Source organism: Amphiura filiformis, chromosome 18 (assembly GCF_039555335.1).
Source record: "Amphiura filiformis chromosome 18, Afil_fr2py, whole genome shotgun sequence".
Taxonomy (NCBI): domain Eukaryota; kingdom Metazoa; phylum Echinodermata; class Ophiuroidea; order Amphilepidida; family Amphiuridae; genus Amphiura; species Amphiura filiformis.
In genome coordinates this window covers 10571281-10594185 of record NC_092645.1, presented here as the reverse complement: position 1 = coordinate 10594185, position 22905 = coordinate 10571281, and the positions used below count along the sequence as shown (strand labels likewise).

Genomic DNA, 22905 nt, shown 5'->3' with positions numbered 1-22905 from the left:
CACTCAACATGGATTATGTCGGGACCCAGCGTTAATCTCCTTATCATATTATTTTGAAACTACCTATCCGTGTCAATAAAATTCTGCCCCTCCTTTTTCCCCTTCCCTACCTGCTCTATATCACCCCTCTCCCCTCTGTACTCGCTCTCTCAAACTTGATCCTCCTATAATTACCCACTCGCCCTCCTGTTTCCCCTTCCCCAGTGACCTTGTCAGGGTTTTTTCTGTTAGGAGGGCGTGGGCCGATTCTCAAAGTGAAACATTTGTACAAAAATGGGCCAAAATGGCAGAAAAAGACCTAGCGTAAATTATCACGGCGGCCATCATCCAAAAGGGGAGGGTCAATGCTACCGTTAATGCACCTACCTCCCTGTGCACTTCCAATGCCATCCCTCTTCTCCTCCCTACCCCCTCTCTTACCAGGCACAACCTATGACCTGTTATATATAAAAATGTTATGCACATGCTTATACTCTTCCAGAAGTATCGTATACTGCTGGCTCAAGTAAAACCAGGCCATTTTACGGGAGCTTAATCCCTTGAAGTGGAAGTCATGACTAAACTTCGTTTCGCAAACTGATTTGGTGTACGTGATGAGCACACACAAAATATATACCAAGCGTGACGCTTGGAACAAAAATGTATTTTAATCTAATTCATTCAGTAATTTTCAGCAACATGTTTTTTACCCAAACCGAATTAGATTTCCAATAATTGGTCTATTAACTAGATAATACATAAGAAGTAATTATGTGTTCTATGAGGAGATATGCAAAACTATTGTTCCTAAATTGATGTATTTTCATCATAATTTACCGCACACTATAGGTTCTCGCGTTAACTTATACTTCAAGCGGCTTTAATGGCAGAGTGGTTTTGAATACATAATCCTCTATAATCCTCTAGATGTTAAAGTTTGTGGTTTCAAACTTCATTTCACAATCTCTCTATTGTCCCTTTCGAATCTGGTAAAGAATCTCTGGGGCTATTTGTCCTGTAAAGCCAGTGTTGCCAGAAAGTTTGCCAATTTTTAAAAAATGTATTTTTCGAAATAATACATTTTCTACATATTTACTCATATAACTTTTTATACGACCAACTTAATTGAAATATTTACCCTTTGCGTACAAGATTTGACACACAAATGCATCCGGAAGCAATATTTAAATTCTGCAGAAGGTTCGTATTTTGCAAAATCCGGTATTGCCAGAAAATAAAATTCAATGCGCACATTTTTTTACTTCATATTTAGTTGGAAACATTGGTGTTACGTCATGTTCATACACAACCGTCCTGGAATTGCTCGATGGTACACTTTAGGTCACTTCACCTAAGTCGTAGCAGGGATCGATACAAAGGGATAGGCATCCTAGTATTACATAACAAACTGGAAGATGTAGTCTAAGTCTAGACAATAGGCGGATTAGCGGCCATTTTGTCTTCTACATGATTTTATTCACGTGTAGTTAACAGGTTTACAATTTTAAAATTATATTTTGTGTATACAATATATTCTGTAGTAAATCGATCAAATGACGGTGATTGTTCAGGTATTATATGCTTGATAGAATTAAATTGTCTGACCAGTTAGTATTCTCCTCCGCCGTCAGTGTGATTCCAGTCACTCCACGTACCGTGTTGCGAAAGTGGAGGAGGCTAAAGCTGTATTGACGAACACGCATGCGTTAAAAATGATGTAGCCTTAGTCGAACAATAGCGTGACGTAGTTTCCGGCATTGTTCCTATGCACTTTCACCCTCCTGGTGTTAGTTAGGGTGGCCTAACCCGTCACTTTAGTTGGTACAGCTGATTAATTCAGAGGGATTTGGTTGGTAACGGTTACCAATGTTTGGTTCATGGTAGAATGGATCGGTCGAGAACTGAAACATTAATTACCCAAGTGGTGATAATACAAATTCCAAACCAAATCTTGGGATAATTTTTCTCAGACTCATTTTTTTTCAATGACATTAAAATAATAAATAATTACACATGATACTCATATCATTCCAAATTTACATTATACATGTAAGAGCATGAGTATATCTCCAATCACGTAAACATAACAATCACGTAAACATGCAAGTTTTTTGTTCTCTTATTTTGGCGGGAAATCTATAAACTTGTTTATTCTTCAATACATTCAATTAATTTCCATCAGTTTGTTCTTAAACTGTGAAATAATACATTAAGAATAACAATGAGTGTTATCTTGGTTTAATAGCTTTTAATGGGGTTAAGTCCTGCAAAGGTCGAGATGAATTCTACTGTAGACATGACTGCATCATGATACATTCAATTAATTTCCATCAGTTTGTTCTTTAAAACATCAAATATCAAGTAGTATCAAGTATCAAGCATGCATACAATTTTGCACATTAGCAATAACATTTAAGAGTTTTGTAAACTTACTTCATCCATTAATTGTTGTGACTTCCAACACAAAAGCTATCTTCACTGATAGTGTGATGATGAAAATTACGCCAAATTATACCACCCTCTGCCTGGGTACAATATAACAATTGTAAAGCCTATCTTTGGCTTGGATAGGTCTTATACTGGTATAAAACAAGAACAATAATTTTGTTTTGACAAAATATAACTGATGATGCGATCAATTTGCAACACACACAATATTTTGTGTCCTCACGTGATCAAATCTAAGATGGAAGTGAAGTCTCCATCTTCACAATGTGTGCTTGCATACATTAGTTTAACCTTATGCATACTTAGTATTTGATAGTGTTCTATTGTATTATTACACTTGACAATAAATAACAATAGATGAACAGAATAAGATAAGACCGATCCATTATAATCAACAGGTAACAACATCACAGGCCTATCAACTGGCAACTCTCAGCTGGTTGACCAAATCATGCACTAAGCTAGAGTTTTCCAAAATCACAAAAAAATGAAAGTTTAATGTTCGTATCTGTACTGTCACAGCCTACCACGCTATTTGCCCAATTTTGTAATTTTGAGAACAAAGTACAAAATGTGATTCAAGTATGCATCCATCAGTTACGCAATCGCCCTAATTATTTCGAATTATTCCCTTTAATTTGTATCATTATCATTTGTTCTTGTGCAAAGATTGGTGAATAAATGTGACTAAACAAATGTAACAGACGTACTACACACGTTTTAACCACGTTCAAAACGTTCAAGTAATAACGTTGTTTGAACGTGTTAAACGTTTTGCTTTTGCTTACATGACGTCCGTTGTTACGTTTCAGATACGTTCTTAATTGTGTATTAGTAACACGTATTAAGTATTTTCTTTGCGTAAAAATTACTTTAAAAGAGAAATAAGCATCACATAAAGTTGACTGCACTTTACAAAAGTACCAAAATGTTATGCATACAAAACTATAGTATAGTATAGTATAGTATAGTATATAGAGTATAGTATAGTATAGTATAGTATAGTATATATAGTATAGTATAGTATAGTATAGTATAGTAAAGTGTAGTATAGTATAGTATAGTATAGTATAGTATAGTATAGTATAGTATAGTATAGTATAGTATAGTATAGAAAATCGTGTGTTATGATGCGTCCACCATGATAGTAATTTTAGCATCATAGGTTCTTCTTTACTTTTAAACCGGCAGCAATGTCCACGTGATACCGGGAGCAGAATATCATCTCCTTCATAACCTAATTGCCTATTTTGCCTTTTTCTCAAAACTGCAAAAATGACTTTTTTTGGTTATGGAAATTGAAAATAGACCTATGTACATAAGATTTATATGCTCAACTAATGATAAAGACACCGTCACTGATAAAGTGATACAAGTCCTGGAATAAGTCATTGAAATAAATTGCTTAAGTCATGCTCACAGACTTATGCAGAAAGTTAAAATCAAAACAGGTGTTATGAAGGAGCTCTCTATGGTAATATAATGACTAATTCATTTTGTTGCAAACTTCCAATTGATATAAAGATGGAGTTAAGCAAAGAAACTCAAAACCTCAAAAAATGACTTAGGCAATTTGGTTATGATGGTGACGATATTCCTACAACACTTTTGTGCCTATCTCTTTTGGATAACTATACATGTATTTTGTTGATACCTAAGAACACTCAATCGAATTAGCAATTATTCCAACCTTATACATAATTTCATTAAGAGACTCGCATTTATTTACGTACAAACTAATGAACTCTACAAAACAGCACCAATCAATGTCGAAAAACTTTCCTGCACTTCCTGAAAGGTTGCCCCGGAGATCTCACAAACTGTGAGATCCTGACATATTATCCTGACCCCGTAGCATAGGTCGCACATAAGTCAGTATGTGAAATGGAGCAAGTCGAACTTTTTTATTTTGTCTTTTTGTCGCCTACCACAACGAGAATTAAACCTTAATTTTCGATCCAAGTTAATACTTAACAGGTATTGGGGTTTGGTTTATTTATCTGAAATAGATACTTGTCTGCATCAACTTGGTATGGAAGATAAGCGAATTGACAACGGACAAATTACAGCGTCCAGTGTGTGGAATAGTGCATTGGGTCAGGATTTCAGTCCTCAAAATGCAAGGTTGAATCATCAAGAAACCTCTGTGATAGGAGGAGCATGGGCCGCTGGAAACATTAACGTTGACCAATGGATCCAAGTAAACCTGCGCGCTATAATGTGGGTTAGCGGAGTGATGATTCAAGGAAGAAATAGCCTAACACATATTATGTGGGTGACCAAATTCAAAGTAGCATATAACATTTATGGTTCGGAATGGAAACATGTAAAGATGGCTGACAACCAGGAAGAGTTGGTAAGAAATAATAGAGAAATATAACAAAATGTTTTGTATATGAAATAATAACTGTTTTGTTACTAAGTAGTCTGTTTATAACATACATTTTTCAGGACAATTAAAGGCCCATTCCGCGATTTGCTCATCCGGACGATCGTAAAAATCATCAACATTCAGATTTTGGCAGATACTGACAGTATATTAATTAGCTACATGTATTTGAATGGGGCTTCAACTTCGTCAATATTTCTGTTTTCTTCGTTTTTTTTGCAAAATTTTTCATTTTTAAAAACCAAATTACAATTTGAATGTAATTTTTATGTGATTTATAAACAATTTCAATTCTTTTTACACCGGAATCACTGAATGGGCCTTTAATTTGGCTTTCTACTATTATAATTGAATACCTGAATACAAAACCCACCCTAGTCTATACTTTGGCCATATTAAGTTAAGCATAGGAAATATTGTTGCTTATACCTAGGCCTATCATATCCATAAAAGAACAAAACAAATCCATCCTCTAAAAAGTGGCATAGCTAGGGATTGTGGCGCCTGGGGCCAAGGATACATAATGGCGCCCACCCTGTTTTCGAAACAATTACCCCGGGTAGCGGGCGAACATTTGCAAAAAATACCACGAGGTAATCCTGGTTATAATGAAGTTCAGAGAATTTCGGTCTTATGTTTTCTTCGTTTTTTTGCAAATTTTTCATTTTAAAAACCAAATTACAATTTGAATGTAATTTTTATGTGATTCATAAACAATTTCAATTCTTTTTACACCGGAATCACTGAATGGGCCTTTAATTTGGCTTTCTACTATTATAATTGAATACCTGAATACAAAACCCACCCTAGTCTATACTTTGGCCATATTAAGTTAAGCATAGGAAATATTGTTGCTTATACCTAGGCCTATCATATCCATAAAAGAACAAAACAAATCCATCCTCTAAAAAGTGGCATAGCTAGGGATTGTGGCGCCCGGGGCCTAGGATACATAATGGCGCCCACCCCGTTTTCGAAACAATTACCCGGGTAGCGGGCGAACATTTGCAAAAATACCACGAGGTAATCCTGGTTATAATGAAGTTCAGAGAATTTCGGTCTTATATTGATCTTTTAAATGAGTATTTGTGCTGAAATACGCGCAAAGCGCGCAAAAATTTGGCTTCCATCGTTTGGAGGAGGCGCAGAATCGATGCTGAATTAGTCAATTCGCCCCCCCCCTCAATGTGGGGCCAGGGTAAAATTTGCTACTGGTTGCTATGCAAATCATGACATGAACATGGCAAGACATTCCGGTTCTTTTGTTTTATAATGTGGCATGAACATGCCATAAAATCCTCTATCAAGGATTCATGGGCATGAGATTAGACATTAAGATTTTGACATTGACCGCGATTCATGCCCATGAGTTACCCATGAACATGCCCTGAACACATGTCAAGGCTCTGACTAAACGCATGGCACAAAAAAGCATGCAAGGGCATGAATATTCATGTATTAACATGAACAACCCACCAAACATTCCCAAATTCACGAAAATTCATGTTCTTGACATGTTCTTGGCAAGATCTTGGCATGTTTATGCATGGGTATGGCTCATGCCTAATTGTTTACCTTGGAAGTCAATGCATTACTGTTTAATGGTCTATGGAATTATGTGGGGTTGTAGTGGTCAACGACAACCTTTCAAGTGTGCTGAGGCTCGTGGATAAACGTCTAGGCGTTGTGCAGGGCGTAACGCAATAAAATCACTGTTTTTTAATTTGAGTATTTGCTGTAAATGTCCTAGAATAAGCACGCGTGCGAATCTATACAGTTTCATAGTAGTAATATATTCCCGAGCAATGAACCCCACCTGATGCACAGGAGACAGAAATCCGGATTATTCCCACTTGGTCCAATTCCATTTGGTCCAATCCCAATTTGTCCATTCCATTCCCACTTTGTCCCGGTTCCCACTTGGTCCAATCCCATCTGGTCCAATTCCACTTGGTCCAATCCCACTAGGGCCATGTCCCACTTGGTCCATGTCCCACTAGGGCCATGTCCCACTTGGTCCATGTCCCACTTGGTCCATGTCCCACTAGAGCCATGTCCCACTTAGTCCATGTCCCACTAGGGCCATGTCCCACTAGGGCCATGTCCCACTAGGGCCATGTCCCACTAGGGCCATGTCCCACTAGCACTAGGGCCATGTCCCACTAGGGCCATGTCTATGTTTATCAACAAAGGCGAGGGACTGGTCTATCGATATGCTCGATTTAATATGCACGTGCCCTCAGCAAACTACGATGCGTACGCACACAACAGGGCAAAGAACAATGGAAATTGGCATAGTTCGCTCGCATACTACCGGGCAATGACGTCACATGTCAAGTGGTCTATACCGCGATTCATTCACATATCGCAACGGAGCAGGTAGCCAATTTTGAGCACATTTCGGCCTCGCTGAATAGCGCATTGTTTTAACCGACGTTGGTAAAAATACTGCCTGACTTAACCAACGTTGTGATGTGTAAAATACATTTTATTGGAATATATTTTTGTGTCATTTAAACTCTTCTCTAGGAGTACAGTTTTCCCAAAAGTGACACTGCAAGAATGTCCTGCTTGATGGACCTCTTTAAAGTCGAATAGGTAGAGTCTAATAAGGTGTCATTTAAACTCTTTAAATCCAGTTTTTTCTCGGGAGGTGACTCTCTTGATTATAGGCTTAGAGTGAACTCAAAATGTTTGATTTGATTTGATTTGATTTGAGTTTATTTAGCATATCATCATAAGAGTCAAAAACATAATGCACAGAACATACAAAAACACAATTCTTATCAAATACAAATTAAAACATAAAATATTGACATGATAATATGCCAAGGATGTCCCTTAAAGTCAGCGACTTATTACCAAAGGGGTGCTTAAAAATACACAAAAATATGTATATTACAACTATTTAAAACATGAAACCCCTAAATTACAATATTAAAAACTATATAATGTGGTCTAAAAGGATAATTTTGACATCTTTTTTAAACATTGATTTTGTATTGCACAATTTTATACCATCGGGAAGTTTATATTTTTATTTATTTTTGATATTTGGTTATGGAAAATATTAGAAAATCTGTTTTCCAAAAGTTAGAATGCTTAACTTGAAATTAGTCTTTATTACAAGTCTTTCGGCTTGATTGTCACAGCATACGGAAAACACCCTAAAAACGCATGTTTTGGCCCTTATTTCCAAAAAAAAGTCACCAAACACTAAAATGTAACATTCATTGCCAGTTAGAACTAAATAAAAGGATTAAGATTTACCTGTGTTTGATTTAGCACAACTGGATAATATTATTTTAATTAAAGAAAATAGTGCTGTATTTTTCTGGAATAGGGAGTATAGCACTTGATATAGGTAAGGAAATAAAGCTAAACACAACTCCGAAGAAATATGGTTGACTTTATTTGAAAGCTATAGCGATTGTTGAGATGCAAATTGATATGGGCTATTCCAGAAAATAGATGCACACCCCCTATAGAGGAATTCGGATTTCCGGACTTTTTGTCCAATCGTGGCTGTTGGAAATCCAGACTTTTAATGTGTCCAAAGGCGAAAAATCCTGCAGAAAAATAGTTCAAAATCAGAAATCCTCAATTTGAGAGATCATTTTGATTTTTCCTTCATGATTTTTCCTTCATTTAATTGGATTTTTCAGGCTTTTCAAGTGACATTTACCACTGGAATTCCAGTCGTTTTCAGAAAGCAGACCTGGAAATCCAGACATTTCTTTGATTGAAAATTTACTCCTCTATAGGAGGTGTGCACTTATTTTCTGCAATAGCCCTATATCCAGATCATAGAGTTTGTTGATTATGCATTCGATGCGTTTGCGGAATTGTTTGACAAAGGATATATCGCTTTGTCTAGCATAGAAAGATATTTGGTTTTGTTTTATCTTATTGTACAATTCTCCTGGATTTACTACACTAAAGCTGGGCATACACGAGGAAATTTCAATTACAAGGCCCATTACTTAGTGGGTGAGTTATGTGCTCACTGACCATGAAGCTGAGCAATTGATCAAAATACACGAAGAAATGCTGGGCCTTGCAATTCCTTGAGCGTGATCATAGGTTTGGGGATATACTCAAAACATAAGTAGTGGTTAATGATTTTCGTAACCATATCAAAATGGCTCATGTGTTGTCCTGAAAGCAAAAGATTGCCATCCTCTCCTGAATATCTATACAATTTTCCAAAAAGAAAAGGCTAAGGAAAACTAAGATTAAAAGGGCTAAACACCACCACCACCAACAACATAGGCCTACGAGTGTATAATGTGATGTGCACATAATATCATGTTGTGGATGTGAATCAAGCTGGTCCCTACACATTCCCAAATGAATGCAGTGACCAGCCGGTGTTCACTCAGCTGATTGGCTGGAGGAGGTTAGATTGCATGCAACAACCTTGAAAGTAGAGCATGTCTCTACTGTTTTGCCTGTTGCACGGGGATTAATTTGCCTGATGCTGGGGGATTAATTCCTTGCAAATCCAAAATACACGGAGCAATCTTTTTACAAGGTGTGTGCAACAGGCAATTGCTTGGAAAATTGCCTCGTGTATGTCGGCCTTAATAGTTTATTGCATATCGAATTAGATGTTTGGTATTACCTGTATTCAAAGTATAGATTTTCTCTTCAGGTTTTTGATGGCAATATTGACCGGGACACCATAGTTACCAATCTGTTTCCCTCACCTGTACAAGCAACTATGATCAAAATACAGCCTAATGAGTGGTATACCGTTATCAGCATGCGATTTGACCTGTTGGGATGCAAAGGTGAGGCAACCGATAGTGGGTGAAAGAAAGAAAGAAAGAAAATTAAAAAATTAAACGAAAACTTACCTGTTTGAAGTTTGATTTTAATTTTATGAATGATGGTAATGAGAGAGCTAACAGGGGATACGGTTCGCGCATGCGTAATCATCTTTGAAAGATATTATGAGGCCAGAATATTAATTGTCCAGCCATAATATACACAATAAACATAGATCAATAAGATCATATAGTTTCTTTTCTCAATACACCTGTGATGAAGCTTGTGAAATGAAGGGATGGGTAAGGAGGACCTGTTAGCTCTCTCATTACCATCATTCCTAAAATTAAAATCAAACTTCAAACAGGTAAGTTTTCGTTTAATTTTTTATTTTATTTCATGATACATTCGTTCACTACCAGGAGATCTTTAAAGCAACTCTGGTCTCATAATAAAGTAAAACAAACATCTGACAAGTGACAACTAGATTGTAAACATAACATGTCATTAACAACTTTTAATGTGTCAAAATTTTGTAATCAAAATCATGTTCAATGGTGTCAACACACTGGTTTGTAATCTATACTATTACCTGTTGTCAAATAAACTGGCAAATATAATTCTGCTTGTTTTCATGTGAAAGAATTAGTCAAGCAGAGCAGGCCAGGTCATGTTGGGACCATTGTACGACTTTCAGCATATACCCACCTGACAGACGCCTATGTGTGTTCAAGTATCTTCAGCACTATCTGAACAAAACAAAGGATCTTCGAAAATCTGGGGAAAGCCACTTATTTATCAGCTTCAGACGTCCATATACTAGGGTGTCTAAAGACACCATATCCCGGTGGATTCGAAGTTTCGAACTGTCATGGAACTAGCTGGAGTGGACACGACCAAGTATAAGCTGCATGCATTCCACAAGAGCTGCTCCAACTTCAGCGCTAAACAATTCTACAGTGACAGTATCACAGATTTTGAATGCTGCAGGCTGGGCACGAGAGGAAACTTTTCGCAAATTCTATAACAAGCCTGTTGAGCAGAACATGGATGGCGTGTCTTCTGCAATATTGGACACTTTGAATACTTGAAACTGCTTATGTGTATGAACACACAAACTACATGTGGATCTGGCTTCCAGGATACATATCTAGGCAGTTGAGCATTAAGTCTAGAAGCAAAAAGGTCTATTTCTGGTGTCCCAAAGTGGTCACAAACTTGCTTAAACATGTCCTTATTCAACATCCACTCCGTGTGATCATCAAAGTTTCGTGATTTGTCATCTGCAATAACATTCAGAACACCTGGCAAATGACACGCTGACAACCAGATATTTCTCTGTATCGCCCAATGCCAAATTTCTTTTTGCAAGCTTGTTACAATCAGGGATTTTTGTACCCCCATATGGTTAACATATGCTACTGCAGTGGTATTATCAGATTTAATTTTGACATGGATGTCTGACATGTCATTGCAGAATGACTGAAGCGCAAGGTAAATTGCCATCAACTCAAGAAAATTGATCTCATTATTTTCCGCCCTTTTTGCTTCTTGCTCATTCCATCTACCTCCTATTTGTTCATTTCCATCTGTACTGCCCCATCCTAATCCAGAGGCATCAGTTTCAAGTTCAAGGTCAGCTTTCCCCTTATTTATAGACCTGCAAGAGCTACTGACCATGTTTATCCACCAATCCAGCTCTTCTTTGGCTTCATTGGATAGCTTCATAGAGTTATTGAAATTTCCTCTATTATTACGCAATGCCATAGTCTTCTCTATTTCAAGTTGGCGATAATGCAGTTGACCATACTGGACGGCAGGCATGGCTGCAACTAGTTTTCCGATAACTTTGGCTACCTGCCTAATTTTAAGATATTTTTGAGCCTTAGCGTTAATGCAAATGTCAATAATTTCTTGAACTTTTGAGGCTGTGAGCTTCACTGTCATTGTTACTGAATTAATATGAAACCCAAGGAACACTACTTCCTGTTTTGGTGTGAAGCACGACTTAATTGGGTGTATGATAAAACCCAAGTCAGCTAGAGTCTCAGCTGTAAGCTGTACTGAATATTTAGTTGACTCTTCAGACTGTGACACGAGCAATGTGTCATCAATGTATTGTACAATGTTATGTCCAAGGCTACGGAGCTTAGCTAGTGCCGGTTTTAATATTTTTGTGAACAATCTGGGTCCACTGCCAAGACCATTTGGAAGAGCACAAAACTGGTAAAGTTGATGACTCCAGTAAAATTTTAAATATTTCCTATGCCCCTCTGCAATAGGCACTGTGTAGTAGGCATCTTTAAGGTATATTGAGGCCATATAGCAATCTTTGGTTATAAGAGAAAGTGCAGCTTGAAATGTATCCATCTTAAAATGATGGTATTCAATATGTTCGTTTAATTTGGATAAATCAAGTATCATGCGGAGACCGCCATCTTTTTTAGGCCTTGTAAACACATTGGAAATATATTCTCCATCTTCATGATATGAAGGTTCAATGACCTTTTTCTTCAATAATGTATGAATCTCTACATCAACAGCTGCAATTTCTTGGTGCGAAAGTTTGTATGGGAATGGCATAAATATTTGCGTAGGTGGAGTATGTTCTATGAACTCTAACTTATACCCTGTGACAGCTTGTAAAATAGTAGGGTCACTGGTGAATTTTTTCCATACATTGCTACAGACTTGACATTTAATATGGAATATTTTTTCGCAAAATTCCAAGACTGGTCTGGTAGGGGTCTGCATAAACGCACGGGCTAAATACTATTTGGGGTGTGCGGGAGATGGTGAAATAATTGTTTGACAGAAAATGTACTTTCCATTAGTTTACATTATGGCGCTCATAATGTAGTGAATTAACCTAAAATGGCGGATTTAAGGAGACTGAATTTGATTTTTGTGGGGGGTAGAATTTCTGATTTGAGCAGCATTATTCTGATATTATCAAATTTATTGAGGTTTGAGGCGATATTTACTGAACCTAAACACCAATAAGTGTTCGTCAGACTGAAATGCACTTGTAATCTACCAGTTTTGAAAGTGGGAGGAGCTTTAAAAATATGGTTTAAAAGTGGTACGCACTCAGGAAGTCTGAATGGCCCCTGGGGCCAAATTTTATAAACGTACTGTACACAAAGAAACAGCGTGAGTTCATTGGACAACAAGGAATCCGCGCAGTTGTTTTGTTCCGTAAGTTTAAAACATTTGACCCCAGTGGGGCCATTCAAACTTTCTGAGTACGTACCACTTTTAAGAGCCCTATTTTTAAGCTCCTCCCATGTTCAAAAAATTGGTACATTGCAAGTGTATTTCAGCTGTGATGAATGCCAGTTGCTGACGAAGTTTAAGAAATATCACCTCAAACCCCTATAAATTTGATATTAACTGAAAAATGTTGCATAAAGTCCGAAATTGTGTCCCCCACAAAGCTCAAATTCAGCCTCCTAAACGCCATTTTAGGCAATTTCACTACATTATGAGCACCATTATGTAAACTTATGGAAAGCATATTATCTATCAGACAATTATTTACACCATCTCCCGACACACCCTAATATATATTTAGCCCGTGCGGTTTTTGCAGACTCCGTCCAGACCAGTCTTGGAATTTTGTGAAAAAATATTCCATATTAAATGTCAAGTCTGTATATGACCTCAATCGACCACCAACATTTTGTTGCAAGCAATGGTGGAGGAAACTCACCTACCTTGTCAGTAGATGGTTCAGATATTACTGTTGAGGTGGCTGTGTTGCCGTGTGAGGCTTCTCTGGTCTGCTGTACGGGCGCCGAGCATAATTGCCCTTCTTTTGGTTAAAGAACTTCTGACCTGAACCTTGATTCAGGAGTGTCTGCATCTGGTTCAACTGACCTAAAAAAGACTTGAGGCCAGGGTTGAAAGGTCCACGTCCTTGATGACGGAAACCACCACCCCAGGCACCCCTACCTTGTTTGTTGTAGGGGTGGTGTCTGGAGTAGCTCCCAGAGTAGCTCCCTGTGTAGCTCTTTTGTTTTGGTGCTTTGTTGAAATTGTTGCTGAACGAATTGTTTACAACTCCAGCAACAGCCCTTTGTTCATCAGCAATATCCTTACAAGCCTTGCCCAAGTTGTCACCAAACAACCATTTTGTGACGTTAGAAGTAGGTTTACACAAGTGCCTGTATTTAGGATTGATGTCATTTTTCAGAAACTCCTTTCTAGTATTATTCATCTCAGTATTGCAATTGATAAGCAATGCCAGTGTATCCTTTTGCTCTTGGGAAGGAGAAATTAATTTCCGAGCAAAGGAGATAATCCCTTTAACTAGGGGCTTTTGCGATCTTTGCAGTCTAAGGTCACGAGTACGTGCCTTACTGGGGATGTTTTCCCATATCGGGAGGATCACCCTAGGTACAACCAAGTTCTCACAGTTATCAGGAGTACTGTACTTATCATATGTGGTTGTCATGTCATCTAGTGACTTTGTCATCAATGCCGTAACAGAGTTCAACACTTCGGCATCTTTGATAGGGTCCCCGTTGTCTGAAGGGGACAGATATTGGGCAGCAAATCCCATATCTGAAACTGCATCCGATTTATCGGCACTGTTCTGTGAATCAGTGTTGGAAAGTTGCATATTAGCACTATCGTTTCCAGTAGCAGCAGTACTATTGTCATCACTAACATTAGCAGCAGCAGAGCCCGCGTGGGTCAAGACTACGTCATGTTGCATGTCCTCATCATCGCTAGAAATGCCGGCATGAGCTTGCTGTTGTTGACACATCATCATGTCATGTATGCCACCTATGGCATCTTTCAGGAGAGTTTTCAATTGCGAGGACTCTTCTCTTTGTGTTTCAATAACACTTTCCAATTTCGACATTCTAGAATCCATAGATTCTGTGGTCGATGTCCCTGTGTTCTTCCCGGTTCGCTTATGGCCTTTTGCCGAAGCAGCCGGGGTAGTAGAAATAGCGTTCGTCTGTAGAGACGCACTGGGTGCAGAATTCGACACCTGTGTCGTTTTACTGCCCGACATGCTCGTTAAGGGGGTACTACACCCATTGATTTTTTTTTTTTTTTTTGCATTTTGTGAAGAAATTACAAAAAAAATTGGACAAGTGGTATGCAAAATGAAGGGGCAAATCTTCTCGTTTTATTGGTGGCATCGGTATCAACGTAGCTTACATGCTTTTAAAAGTAAAAGCCAAAAGGTGGTACGTCACTGATGATTTAAATTCACTTCATTTTGGAAAGCTTAATATCAACGGATTTCGTTAAAATTTTGGATATGTGTTGCTAACACGTTAGGAAAATAAAGTTGATATGTAAAATGGGAATAAGTGGTTCCTGATTTCTTTTATGACTTCATGAACTTGGTGCTCCACAACTATCAAAAAAGGAACTGGTTAAAATGCTTCTATTTTCAATGTTGAGCTATATTTTGTATTTTTAACTTGCGACATTATTTCACTGAAACTTAATTAAGCCATAGGTAACATGTTACCACAACCATACTACAGCAATGTTGAAAACAATTGTATTTCTTGTCACCTATACCACCATATTGGGTAGTTTTCCGTAAGCTTAGCTTTTGTGATTTTGGTAACTATTTTATATTTATTTGTGAAATCCATCTCAACTAGGCATTCTAAATTGTACTCACCATTTACATCCCAAGGTATATTAGTATATCCACCTTGCACTTCTCGATATATATCCAGTTAAAGACAGAATATCAAAATTATTCCTCATTATGATACATTTTGTATCACAGACTCTCACATGTATTCAAAATTGATGCTTAAATTTGACCTGAACCAATTGACCTATAACCTGACATACGGTGACCTAATAGCCTTTTCTTCTCCTAACAACACGTCAATAACAACATCAATATCAAATTGACTAATGACTATGCATCTATTGTGTAAGTGTTTATTTAATTTATTCAGTGTTATATATTTTGCAAGCACCACTAGATTTTCTATAGAGAGTATAACAAAGGATTTAATGTATTCTATTCATGTACCCTACTTGAACATGTTGAAAAGAATAAATTATGGTTTGTTATGAAACACGCATCTGAGTTACCAGGATACGGTAAACAAAAAATATATAGGGCTAAAATGACTTACTATACAATGGTTTAAAAACACCTTTTTATTTATTTTTAAAAAATTTTTATTTCACATGATCCGTGCATATATCGCTTCGCTATAAATGAAAAAATATTTTTTTAGACCAATCAAACCAATATATGGGTGTAGTACGCCCTTAACATGTCACTTTTCTTTCCAGTTTTTGTCATATTCGACGCCGTTTGCGTCAGTTTTCAAAAGATCATTGTGCCATCAATTCTGCATCGATTTGGCCAAATAAGGTATCAAAATGTGCGGAATAAATTTATCTGTAACATACTTTTGGTAGGTATTGATTTAAGACCCCGTCTTATACTTATGGACCAAATTCAAACTGGATACTTTCTTTTTGGGATGCGTTTAGTCAATTTAGAACCACATGTAAACTTACTGTATACAGCAGTTTAGTTACGTTTGAAAAAAAAAAAAAAGTTCGCTTTGAATGCTGATCGTTAATGTGAAAGTGCATTCTTGCTAATCATGTACTTGGTCTAGATCCTGAATGGCAGTTGGTGTTCAAAGCTGTGTCTGGTGTCGCCTCTGCACCAATGAACAGCGACGGATTTGATGAACATGATCCTTACAAAGTATGGGAAAGAAACGAACCCACCAATGAGGAAATTCCAGAAGCACGTCAACTCAATAGGAATTTCACTGGGCATTACAAGAGTTCTTTTGCTGTCGATTGGGAGACCCGGAATATTGACAAGGTTGGTATGAAGTCGATATGATGTCAACAGGCTGTTTAACCAAAGATGTAATACGGCCAAGGGAAACAATTGCCTGTTTAAGTTATGAAAATAAACAAAAATGTTTGTACATCCACGCAACTGTTTATCGAGAAAGATCAAGCCTTAACAACTTTGTTCGGCTTATGATAGGCAAATATTTTTCGGTTTTTGTTACTGCGGGCGTCAATAAAGTCCCTACTTACGCTCAGGTATATTCACATTCTCCAGTCACGCATTACGCAACACGGAACTAGCGCAAGTGCTGCTGCACCTAACTGAGTGCATGTCATTATATTTTATATAACTCATACAATGATTCTGATATCATTTGCTTGGTCAATTACTATTGAATATTTTTGCTATTTATAGAAAAGACTTTTGCACTCCGCGCCAGTGCAATAGTCCATTTCCATTGCACTGGCGCGCAGCTATGGTGTAGCAACGCTGACAGACGCGGACGTATATCGCGAACGGTGACCATTTCGACTCAATAATAGGTGTGTTGCTTCTAAAATAAATACAGTTTGTAATATTTTTGTAATATATTTTATTTTCCTGGTGATTTATAAATTTAAGTTGAAGATAAAGAATTTTATATGAGTTATATAAAACAAATATTTAATGTTTTTATTTGTTCAATGGAAAGAGTATTGTCATTCGGTGAATATGAACTATTCCATTCAAAGCCTCGTTTAATGGAACAATACATATTTCACCTAATGGAAATATTCTTACCATTGTACTCATAAACATTCAATATTTGTATAACAATACACAATGTTATGAGCCTAATTCTTACATATATTTTTATTATGAGGCGAACAAAGTTAAATAACGAACAGTCATGTTGTGATGAGAAATTGAAGATGATTTGATTCTGTTAGCGTTGTGGCTTTGTTTAAGTGAATACGGAAGTGCGTCGTTTATAATGTTCATGTATGCATCAAGTAATTTTATCATCCCAAACCCTAACTCTAACGCTAACCCTAAACCTAACCCAAACTCTACCAGTAAACCCTAAAACCAAACCTTAGAATTTGTGATAATGCTTAATGAAGGTAGAACTAATATTTTGTTTTTAATCCATCTGGGTGACCTCCAAAACTTATATTGTATGGTTTGTTTCCCCGGTTTTGTATTGTTAAAAACACAGCTAATAAAACGTCAAGTTGGAAATAGCAGCAATAAAAACAACAACATCGATGACAAATATTCAAGACAAAGTCAAAGCAACAAAAGCATTTAATTTTGGAGAAGTATTTTAATAACCCTCCCAACATGTTAAGGGATCTAAAATGAGCGTTTATTGCGTTTCGACAGTATTTTTGTGGGACATGAGAGCACCTCAGACGTATCGAATTGCATTCTGAATACGAAGCATGTCTTTCTGATATCAAATAATTTTCATTTTTGAAAATCACAATATAATACAAATTTTATGACAAATTATAAAAATTTGATATTTTTCAAATTTTGATATATAACAGTCCTCGAAGTATATTATATAAATCTAATGATATATTCTTAAAGTGTATGTAGCAGGGAGGAAAAGCCGACGGTCAATTGAAAATTTTGACCTTTCATATTGAAGATATGGATTTTTTCCCCAAAAAGACCTCTTTTTTTTTTTTTTGGTGTTTTGGGAAAAAATCCATATCTTCAATACGAAAGGTCAAACTTTTCAATTGATCGTCGGCTTTTCATCCCACCTACATACACTTAAAGTATAAATCATCAGATTTATAAAGTTTACTTCAAGCACTGTTAAATATCAAAAATATCAATTTTTAATGATTTGCCATAAAATGTGTATTAAACTGCGAATTTCAAAAATCAAAATTATTTGATATCAGAATGACATTCTTCGTATTCAGAATGCAATTCGATATGTCTGATGTGCTCTAATGTCCCACAATAAATACTGTCCAAACGTTCATACCCCACCCCTTAAAACTACTCATCACTTCTTTCAAGTCTCACACACATTTGACCCCCACCCACACTGGTATATAGATCACGAAAAGGTTTGAGCAAATAAGTGAATGAATTAGTAAGACACTTATATTTCAGGTTATGGTAGTATTGCTTGACTATACCGGTGTGGAGTTAATGACTCTACTCTTTAATGGCACTGGATCAAACAGCTTGGATTGGTTTTCCAAGGAACGGTTACTCTCCTCACCATATGATGATATTGATAGTGAACCTCAAAACTACTTCTCGGTGGAAGGGTAAGTAAGTACAGCAATAACCACTCGATAAAGGTGAAAGTCCGCTTACAATTTAGAAATCATCCATGCATGCTCGTTTTCCGTGATACACAGACTCTCGGAAGCTGCAATCTGGCGGGGTCGTCATCTTCCCTTTTCTTCAAGCCAAACAAATACTTCATGACACTCTTGATGTCATGGACATGAACAATACACAGGGAAACAAAACAAAAAACAAAACAAAAATAACTAACACCATTTTGGCCATCTTGATCAAGTTGATGCTTGCTTGATTTGACCACGATGTAAAAGCGATTAGTAAATTGTCGCGGTCAATATAAAAAAGTAGGTCTGTAGATTAATTAAGTTATTGTAAAAACACAGTGCTCCAGGTGCACTGTTACGGCAGTGTTAACGATAACTCAATAAATTTGCTCGGTATATATGATGCAATGCAGTGGCGTAGCGTGGGTCATCACATGGGGGGGGGGGCGCACCGACCATGATTGGGGGGCACCGGGTCTGATTGGGGGCACAAGCCATTTTTCCGATCGGCAAATTTCAGATCGATCAGATCCCCCGTGCCCCTATGACGCTACGCCAGTGGTGTGCGGGTAATATATGTTGAGTGAGGACGAGGAAGGTGGATATAGCTCTGAGTATTTTAGAAGCGCATGAGGGGAGTCATATTACTTTAGGTTCTTTAGGTAGAGGGTAAGTAATCGTCAACTTACATCACTCTACTCTATATTGAGAGGTTGTCGCTGAAACTCGTATTTAGTTTTAAACCTGCGGTGTTGCTACAAGGTCCAGACCACACAATACGCTGAAGAAACTGTCAGTCTCATTTCATGTTCTCATAGATCCAATGCCAACAGAGAAAATCATGTGTGCCTTATGAGAACCCTGCAGCGAGTGTACAAGTTCGTACACCAGCCAGTCAGATCTAAGGAGCACAAGTCAATCAAATCAAGAAAAAATCGCCACAACTAAATCGCGATCAAGTCCAGCACAACATCATAAGACTTCTTCTGATAAAGATGTTTCTTAAAGATACAGTCATGGACAAAAGTTTGGAATATTTTTTATTTTTTTGCATAGCCCTGTTTTAAGTGCAGATTTCTTACCATCAATGACCCGTCACCCATGCAAAATGGATCACGGGTGTCTGGAAAGGTCTTAGGTACCATATAATGGCCGCTTGAAGCCTGCATCTCGGCTACGAACAGAATGGCCGAGGTCCATAAACGCGCCTGTTACCAGGAAACTTGCGAATAATAGACCAGTTCGTGCGGGTTTTCGCGCAAGACGACCAATAAGAAAGCCGATACTTCTGCAAAGACATTTGCATGCGCGCTTGCTTTGGCCAAAGAGACATAGGAATTTGACAGTAGGCCACTGGCGTAATGTGATCTTCAGTGATGAGGCCCGATTCCTCCTCTACACACAAGATGGCCGATTCAAGGTCCGAAGACAGGTTGGTCAAGCCCTGCTCGAGGATTGTATCCTGCCTAGAGTCCAGGGGATGGTGGTGGAATCACAGTATGGGGAGCATTTCATAGTAGGTCGAAACTGCATATCTACCTGCTAGAAGGACACATGAACCAGGAACATTACCTGTTCTTGGTACGGTTATGATTCCGTTTGAAAGAAGAGACTTCGGGAATAATTTCGTGATCCAAGATGACAACACCACGACGCACAGAGCCTTACGCGTGAGGGAATTCCTTGAAAATGAGAATGTAAATAACCTGGACTGGTCGGCTTTGAGACCGGATATGAACCCTATAGAGACTTTGGGCAGATGTATCCCACAGGTTAGGTAACATGAACAACCAAACAATCACCCTGCAGGAACTTAAACACGCCCGCATTGCTTGCTGGCGAGATATTACACAAAGAACCTTGGCAAACCTGGTCGAGAGAATGTCACGTCGCGTACATGACCTTGAGCTGGCACGGGGTGGACACACCAAATATTGAGATGTGTTTTCTCAAGCAAGAGACTTATCTGAACATGTCACAGTGAGAGTTCAGGTTTTTGTTTAAACAATAAAGTTTGCTAGTGTCTTTAATCTCATTTTGTGATACAAAGTGTTGCAATTGTGTGATCCTCCCATTGTAATGCGCTTCTTCAGGTAATTTTTTGTTTAATTGACAAAATGTGTGATGTAAACATCAAAGGACATTTTGTATCTTTCAATTAAATTCAACTGAGCACTACTCCAGAACAATAAACATATGTTCCTAATATGATTGAAAACTGTATTTGATACAAAAATAAAAATATTCCAAACTTTTGTCCATGACTGTATGTGTGTCACACATCAATTATTTTATTCAAGGTTATTTGAACTTTCTGTGCTGAAAGGCAGTTTAAACGAAACTTGTATTTTGCTTTTATTATTTTTGTTTCCTTGCAGAGATAAGACGCCTAATTTTGAAAGACGGTGGTTTATAAATAGGAACTACGGCGGTTGCGATGTCGAAAATGGTTGGATGGTTGTAGCTTATGATTTTACACCAGATTGTGACTGGGAAAGGAAGAACATGTTACCAGCTTTCCTCTACAGTTTGAAAACGACTTACATTAACTGGAATAATGATACCGGTATAAAGATACGAGGGACAATAAAAAACTCTACCTCCATCATAACGTCACAATTCTGTTATCTTACGCGCCAGGATATTGAAATTACTCAATTGTTTATAACCAATTTTATTACACTCAACCAGAGAGCCCAGGAAGGTCTTTGGCAGGTCCGGATGTGCTGGATGTACCTCTCCATTTCTCGCTTTCCTCGCCATTTCTCGTCTTTCCTCGCCAAACTTGGCCAGGATCTGAGCAAGACTTAATTTAGTTATCTCAACCTCGATCCTTCCCTATTTTAATAGGCTACCTCGCCATTCCTCTCCCTTTCTTGCCCTTTCTCGCAAAAAATGGGTACTTTCTCGCCTTCTTGGGTTCTTAGTGTGTTATTACTGTCTTTCTGAGGTTAACAAAATGTTACAAAAAATGTTTTGATTATTTAACGAATATTTAATTTTCCATCTAGAATCATATTCACTCCTAATAATTAGTTGAATTCTTTCGAATTCGTACTATTGCAATTTGACACTTGATTTTTTTTTCATACAGCACCAGAATGTTACTCTGATCCAATTGGGCGTGACTATCGTGGTTCAGTTAATCAAACCATAGATGGCATGGAATGTCAATCATGGACAGCACAATATCCCCACGAACACACCAATACACCAGAAAACCTTCCGGACACTGGTCTTGGCGAACATAACTATTGTCGTAATCCGGATGAAGCAGGTAATTGGCCTTGGTGTTACACCAAATATCCGGAAACTCGTTGGGCATACTGTCGAATCTGCGTCTGCGATACTGGTAAGTCTATATTGTACTGCTTCAGAAAGGTACGATATCTCACCGTATAGGCTAGTCAAATTAAAACGCCACCCACCCAAATTGCAACAGAATCCAATTTGCATGCGCCCATCTCATAAAAGCTCATAAACCCAACAAATCCAAGTAGTGGAAAGTAATAAATCCAAAATGGCCGGTTATGCAGGGGTGAAATTTCAAATTTAGTCAAATCTTGCTAAAAACATACCAATGTAATGTTCTTGTCATAAGGATTCAGAAAATTCTTGAGTTATAGGGGGAAGGGTCCACAGGGGAACAAAAAATGAAACAAATCTCTGGGCTCATATTGCAAAAGCATTTAAAGAATAGTTTGCTATATCTCTGATTGTTTGTTACCTTGGTATCATGACAAAGAAAATCAAATTCCATTGAGCCGTGTTGACCTTGACCTATTTTGTGGTGTTACCTATATCATCCAAAACAATGAAATTTTTGTCATTTTGATTTATTTTTGCCAAAGGAACAATTTGAGACCAGTTGCATTAAAATTAGAGCATATTTCAATTGTAAACGCCCGTGGGTCCCAAAATTTGACCTTTGATCTTTTTGCCTATAACTCAAGAACTATATATCCAAGACTGGTCAAACTAGGGGAGAGTGGGGTAAGTTGAGCCAGGGGGTAAGTTGAGCCACCCCCTCTAGAAAGAAAATTAAAAACTTATCTTACTTTGCAGTTCCACTTATTTGTATATGACATAACAGAGGCTTCTCAAGTGTAATATGGAATCACTTGCACATAGGGTAAGAAAGCTACATTAGAAAGTTAATTTTTCGCACTTTTGTTGAACTTTTGGCAAAAACCAATTTTTTTCAT

The 22905-nt window shown here is 37.6% G+C and overlaps 1 protein-coding gene across 2 annotated transcripts in view; it reads left to right on the top strand.

The window, feature by feature from the left end:
* LOC140139833 (uncharacterized) overlaps positions 1 to 22905 on the top strand; it is a 57076-nt gene that overhangs the window by 28669 nt on the left and 5502 nt on the right. For both annotated transcript variants that reach the window (XM_072161578.1, XM_072161579.1), the window contains exons 4-9: positions 4437 to 4783; positions 9471 to 9609; positions 16210 to 16424; positions 18516 to 18676; positions 21079 to 21266; positions 21795 to 22052. In XM_072161578.1, coding sequence (XP_072017679.1) covers positions 4437 to 4783; positions 9471 to 9609; positions 16210 to 16424; positions 18516 to 18676; positions 21079 to 21266; positions 21795 to 22052 — 1308 coding nt within the window. The remainder of the gene's footprint in view (positions 1 to 4436; positions 4784 to 9470; positions 9610 to 16209; positions 16425 to 18515; positions 18677 to 21078; positions 21267 to 21794; positions 22053 to 22905) is intronic.